Source organism: Spea bombifrons, chromosome 1 (genome assembly GCF_027358695.1).
Source record: "Spea bombifrons isolate aSpeBom1 chromosome 1, aSpeBom1.2.pri, whole genome shotgun sequence".
Taxonomy (NCBI): Eukaryota; Metazoa; Chordata; class Amphibia; order Anura; family Pelobatidae; genus Spea; species Spea bombifrons.
In genome coordinates, this window is record NC_071087.1 from 125,139,963 (window position 1) to 125,146,894 (window position 6,932).

Here is a 6,932-nt window from a genome sequence, read left to right on the forward strand (position 1 = left end):
TTTAATTTAAAATAACAACCAGGGCACAGCATTGTTGGCATTTGACCAAACAACAGTTTTGCCTCAAGGTATTTAGATTTTACAATCTTTTTGTATCAATCCAAGTAGTTCTGGGTCCCATTATCATTTAAGTGAGGCTGGATTTTCCTGTAAGGCATTAAATAGTCACCTGACTAGCATTATATTTTATAAAGTTTCTGGGACTATCCAAGCCTCTGTTAAACCAAAGAACAAACATCTACGGTTCCTGCTCGGTCTTCTCCTTCAACATACGTAAATCCATCACCCTCCCCCAGGGACTCCACCAGCTGGGGCTTTTGGTTGCACATAGGACAGTGTGTATTTCGGACTTGTGAGGCTCTCATCCATACAATAAGGTTCCATCGCTCTCCAGACTCAATCGGAAGGGCTCCATGAACTTGCTGCCCTCTGTGTAAAATCCCATGACCAACAACGTGCTCAACCTCTGTGTACCTTCTCTCATCGGAAGGCACCTTGAACAATAGAAGGTGAAAAAAAGGATAAGGTCGTCTCAACCACGGTTTATGAAGAAATCAATAATAAACTAGTAATAGTTGTAAATGACATGTAATCCCTGAGATGCAAATTAAAGTACACATTATGATATAATTGTATCTTGGTCCTGCAACCCCTGAAATATAACTCTGCAATGTCATGTAATATGAGCTGCAAGAAATTGTTAATTTTCCTTTAAAATCATACCTCTTAATTATTGAATTCAGGTGTTTAAATCAGACCCATTGCCACAGGTGTATAAAATCAAACACCTAGCCATTCAGTGTGCATTTACAAACACTTGTGAAAAAAAAAAATGGGGCATTGTGGAGAGCTCAGTGAAGTTGAGTGAGGTACTGTGATAGGATGCCGCCTTCGCAGTAAGTCAGTACGTGAAGTCATTCCTGCCAGATATCCCACTGCCGCTGGTATTATTGGAAAGCAGAAGCTTTTAGGAACAGCAGCAGCAGCAGCTCAGCCATGAAGCAGTAGACCACGCCAAGCTACAGAGCAGGGCCACTGAGTTCTTAGATGTTCGTAAAAGTCCCAGCGCTCTGCTGATTCCATAGCTGAAGAGTTCTAAACTTCCACTGGCATTCATATTGGCATCAAAATTGTTCCCCCTCATACATCCTCATATGGTCAGATCAGAGACCAGTCCTCCCGGGACAGAACACCACCAGATCTTTAGAACTTCTCTAGCTCCCATGCAATTCACTTGTTTTATATTAACTTTAAGTGACATTGTCTCCCACAACCCCTTTTTTATTGCTTGTATTTCTTTTAAATATATGTATATTTATAAAAGCAGCCTTAACATTATCGTTGCTTAGGAAGGAAACCAACATCTTACCTCTTTCATATCTGAAAAATACAAGTTTCCTTCAGTAAAGTCCTTGCCCAGGCAAACATTTAGTGTAACCTCTGCATTGTCGTAGTGACAACTTAAGTCCAAGTCTTCATGTAGTGCGTACTTCACCACGAACGCTTTGTGGCTGTCCAGGCAGCTCCCACCCCAGTCCGGATACAAGACAGCGGTGAGTGGCTTCAGATATTTCTCTCGCAGAGGAGTGATGAATGTTTCATCTAATCCCAGCTCATTTAAAAGAACCTGAGAAAAAAAAAGAAAGCCAACCCATCATGGATGACTCTTGTAACATAAAAGGGAGCTAGTTACATTATGAAACAGTCCATAGACGATCCAGCTAAGGTACAATTAAACAATGTACATCAAGCTGGGCTGATCTTCCCAGATAATCCTATTACCGTCCACAGATTCATTTAAAAATGTCTCGGTCCAAATTTACCCCGTAGTTATTCATTGTGTTCGGACGTCCCTTTGGCAAATCTGATTTTTCAAAATTTTCAAGCTCCTCTAAGAAATCTCTGCAAAACTCCGGAACAAACACTGGGAGCCGATAGGCCCTCTTTCCTGAGAACAAACCAAATATTTTGGAATCATTGTGTTTGAGCACATTTACTATACATTTTTTATTTGATGCAAACACTTATTTATAAAATTCTCAGTATTTGTTATTTTGGGACCTTGCAAGATGGTTAGGATTTAAAAAGAAGTGGAGACATCCACAATATAGTTTTCCTACAATATTTGGTCTAAATAATGAAATGATTTTTTGCTACGGCACCTTCATATATTATGACCTTCTTTACTGCAATAGGATTGTTATATGCAAAATATTGAATCAACACAAAAAAGAATCACGGGAAATGTGAAAAGGCAGAGTGAATTTTTTTTCCACATTATTAAGATTTTTTTTAAACATAATTACTTTTAAAGTGTGAGCTTCATATTCTCTACTTTCCTAAGTAAACTCTTCTTTTTCATTTAACAAAAACAAGAGCATTAGTATAAAAAATGATCCCTTCATTTGATGATTGATAAAGAATGTAAGGGGCACATTTATACAAGTCCTACACCCGGCCAATTTCCCTGCAATACATTACAACTGCTACATACACAATTATATTACCTGGTATGGAGTAAAGATGATTTAACAGACCACCTAAGTCAGCCTGAGGAGATTGACAAAATCTGACAGCTGCTAAAAACTCTGCTGCGAAAAAGGATTCCTTGTGAAAAGAAAAACAAAAAAGCATGGTTTCATATGATAGATATGGGTTCCGGATACCTTTCCCTCTCCTCCTTTGGTTCTAACCCCTTCTCTCCCCCAGATCGCTCTCCACATCTTTTCTCGGTTTATGTTTTCTCTCTCCCTTCTCTTCTTCGTTTGCTCTCTCTTTCCCGCCTCCTTTGCTCCCTCACCCTCTCTCTAATCTATTATCCTCTCGCCTACGCTCTTTCAATTATTTGTTTCCACCTTTCCTCTCCTTCATTTAGTCACTTGAAACCTGCCCCAGATTGTCTAGAGTGTCATCCAACAAAGTCAATATCCTCTTGTTATATATAATATGTTATATTTTCTTGGAGTCATAGAGAGTCATGAAGAGTCACAGCTGCAGCAGAACAACTTCAACAATTGCAGTTAAAAAGTAATGTTCCCTTTTTTCTTGTTTCTCCCTCTCTTTTTTGCTTTTTATTCCTCTTTCTTATTTGTCTCTTTCTAATTTCTTCTTCCTTCCTCTCCTCCAGGTCAGAGCAGAGGTAAATGGGAGGTGGTGGGTCAGAGCAGAGGGCAGCTGGAGGGAGCATAGAAACCGCTCTGTCTCACCGACCATATATGCAGTGACAAGGCTAATATATACACATACATATACATATATATATATATATATCTCAGATCAGTATTTAGAGAATGCACTAAAATTCACTATTGAGCATGGCCTACCTGTAAAACATACAGCTCAGGATGCAGCGGTTTATAGCGGAAAGAAATCTCAGCTCTTCTGTGCGTTGACTCCTCACCTAACTTCATTCTCCTCTGAACTTCTTTCTGGACCTAAAAAATAGTTTGTGGTATGCAAGTCTATGTTATAGGCAATAATGTTACGCTATCTAACAGGGTCCCATAAATGGAGTGGAAACTGTTCACTGACGGGGATTATTAAGAGTATGGAATTATTGCATGGTAACGGTTGCATCTTCAATTGAACACAAACCTTTTCCAGAACATGTCCAAACTGCTCAGATGTCTGACATCCTTTGTTGTATAATGCCTACCAAGTACAAGCAAAACAATAAATTAATTAACATTCTTTGAATAGATAAATTTAAAATTAAATTTCATAGGTAGAAACTTCAACATACAAAGTGATCTGTATAAAGCAAACTATCTTACATAAATAAAACTATCTTACACGGGTAGGTCTCCAAAGTGGCAGGGCTTTCTTCTTAAAATCTGGGATTGGGAAAAGCCATAAACCCCCTTTCAGTCACAAATGTAATACACCATATGGATATGAACAGTTCTTGTACAAAATGGTAATAATGGAATATTCCATATATTTTTATCTCAAGTTTTCTTCTACATACATGATAGAATGAGATTTTAAGTTGTAATTAAACAAGTGGTTAATTATTGCGATACTTGTCACAGGATTTCCATACATTTTCAGTATGTATCTGATAGACGCCCACATTTTACATTATTTATATATATATATATATATATATATATATATATGTGTGTGTGTTCACAATAAATATAAATCCTTTAAAATAAATTCTTAGAACAAGCTATAAGATCCGCTGCATCAGAAACATATGTAAAAGAACCACATTAAGATCACTAACGCTTCTTCAGCCATATTTTGTTTATTGGTTAAATCAGCACATTGATTAAATTATTAAATATTTATTAGTCCACAAAACAGCGCCCTTAGCCGAGTGCTTGGATGAATAGGACGCAATAATTTCAATGTTTATCGCAATGCTGTTAGATATGGATTTGTCAGTTAGATCCAGTAGCACGCCCTAAGAAGATTTTGCAGTATAAACAATGTATTTTGTGAAAATTATCATGTTTTTTTTAAACGTGGAACATTAAGCATTATGTGTAAGTATTATTACACTGTAAAGTTTGACAAGTGGTCGTATCCCAGTAGGAACCACCAAGGGAAGTGTTCAACTGGTTGCTATGGCAATGGTAGACTCTTTTATACATATTTCTATTGTTATCGGTAGTGAAAATGTTATATATATATATATATATAAATAAAAACCTAGAAGTAGTGAGCAGCACATCATTTGAGTAAGATCTGCAATAAGCTTCATCTGCCTCATCTCGAAGTTCTCTGAAGCAGATAAGAAATAAAATACCCTCTCGTAGTCCCTTTTGAACTGCTGCACATCCGTGAACCTGACATGGGCCTGATACTCCTCAATGAAAATGTTATCGGTGTAGAAGCAGGAACAGCAGTAGGACAGCTCCCGGGGTCTGCCTGCCATGCCCTGGGCTGGAGGCGTATTCTGATTGGATCGAAGAACTAGCACACGCCGGTCACCAAGTAAATACTACCGGGTGCAACAAGGAAAAAGGAAAAATGCGTTCCCTGCGGCGAGGGAGCGTGTAAAAATTACCCTCTCTGTTTCTGCGCGCGCGGCATAATAACCTGAAGAGCTACAAAGCGTCATATTTGCTACAGGTATTTGTATGTAGTAAAGCTGTCGTTTCTGTTAGTTAGAGCTCTGTAAGAATTAGCTCTTGTTTGGCGTCTTTGGGGTTCTTGAAAATATGTAGCCATTAATGGAAAAAGTAGACTATATTATACTTTAAGTCATGTTAGTAATCTCTAGTAATTGTCTACATATTCGAATTACATTTCCACACGTTCTGCTCATGTAATAAGACGATTCAGCGCCATAGCAACATGAAATCCATAGTGAAAACACTTTTGTGGCAGCTGTGAGATTGTGCGCTGTCCCTTAGCCCTGCGGAGTTACAGTAAACACAGTCCCCCGGCAGGAAGCTCACATACGGCGTTCGTTCAGCGCTGGATGCGTGTAGGTACTCTGTGTGATTCCCAGCCGGGGGCCAGCATTCCTGCGCCTCTCTGGGTGTCTGATAGGTAGGTTTGGGGTTATGCTGGAGCAGCTGCCGTGTGACGGTAAGCATGGACCTGCTGCATGTGGCAGAGGTTGTGGTGGAGTCCAGCCCCAATAAAATGGAGGATATATACAAGCTCCTGGCTGAAGGCTCATACCCCCCTTCCTACTGCTCTATCAAAAAGAAGACCCTCAAGAGATACGCCCGCAAGTTTACACTGGATGGTAAATAAGGCACAGACAAGTAATGCTTGTTAGGAGGGTTTTTTTATTCAATTCTAAATAGCAGACATGCCTGTATCTATTATTATTCTTTATTGTTTTACATAGCGCCATCATTTTCTGTAGCGCTGTACAATGGGTAGACAGGACATAACAAATAGTATATACCATAACAGTTTGACTTACAGAAACAGACCCTCTAAGCTTCAAGCTTGTTTGTTTTGCCCCGCTCCCCACCCATTTTTTTCCTTTAAATGGGGGTGTTTCCCGCTGCTGTCAGCTGGACCGCCCCCTGATGTCAGTGTGCAGTCCTGGCCGCATCCCACAAGGGAGCTGAGAAGTTCCCAGGTATGCCCTTTGCACAGCGCTCCAGTATATGATGGCGATATGAAAAAAAAAACGTTTGCACAACTTTTACCCTACATTTTTGGATTTAAGTCTTTCTGTTTTTTTGAGACAGTGATTGTACACACACACACACACACACACACACACACACGGTATATAGCCCCATCATATTACGTAGCGCTGTACAATAGGTAAACAAATAGGATGTAACAAGTAGTATATAACAATTCAACTTACAGAAACAAGGGGAAAGGAGGGCCCTGCTCAAGCAAGCTTTTATATATATATATATATACAGCCATGTCCTTTTTCTGCACTAATCTACATTATATACATCATCCAGGTAATAAGGGAGATCAATATTGTTTATTCACAAATACAAATGTGCAGCAGTGGTACAGTTTCTTAGTCTAATTTGAATTTGATGCACTTTGTACCCCCCCCCCCCATTGAACCAAAAAAGGCAACAACCTCTAAATGAAGCTATGTCCAATTGTGCTTTGCTCCAGAATGGCAATCCTAATCCTCTCTGGATCAGCAAGCAAAGCCTGCTCTTATATCCAGTTATATCTCTGTATATTCTTCTTATATATATATAAAAAAAAGATGTTATTTGGAGGCATGAATTTAAGTGTTTTGACTTCGTTATTAAGGGCTAACTATGGCAAGGTCAACCAGGCTCTTCTTTCAGGAGACGCTTATTAGGATTGGTTCTTCTTAATACATAATGAAGTCAGATACCTGTAGCTGTAAATTAACACTATTTGTTCTCTTATGGTTTTTTGCTCTTCTTCTAGGAGGTTGCTTATACTACGTAGGAACAAAAAAAGAAGGGAAGCGAAAGGTTATCGTGGATCCAGACCAAAGACGACAGGTTTTTCTA

At 39.0% G+C, this 6,932-nt stretch overlaps 1 protein-coding gene across 1 annotated transcript; it reads right to left on the reverse strand.

Annotated features, from left to right (window-relative positions):
• On the reverse strand, nucleotides 1–4,903 carry OGFOD2 (2-oxoglutarate and iron dependent oxygenase domain containing 2). Its single transcript, XM_053472319.1, has 7 exons — nucleotides 4,754–4,903; nucleotides 3,595–3,651; nucleotides 3,324–3,434; nucleotides 2,508–2,607; nucleotides 1,824–1,948; nucleotides 1,370–1,627; nucleotides 1–494 (listed from the first exon to the last, which is right to left on the reverse strand). The coding sequence occupies exons 1-7, from the start codon at nucleotides 4,880–4,882 to the stop codon at nucleotides 219–221; spliced, it is 1,056 nt and encodes a 351-aa protein (XP_053328294.1). The 5' UTR covers nucleotides 4,883–4,903; the 3' UTR covers nucleotides 1–218.
• Nucleotides 4,904–6,932: the final 2,029 nt, after the last annotated feature.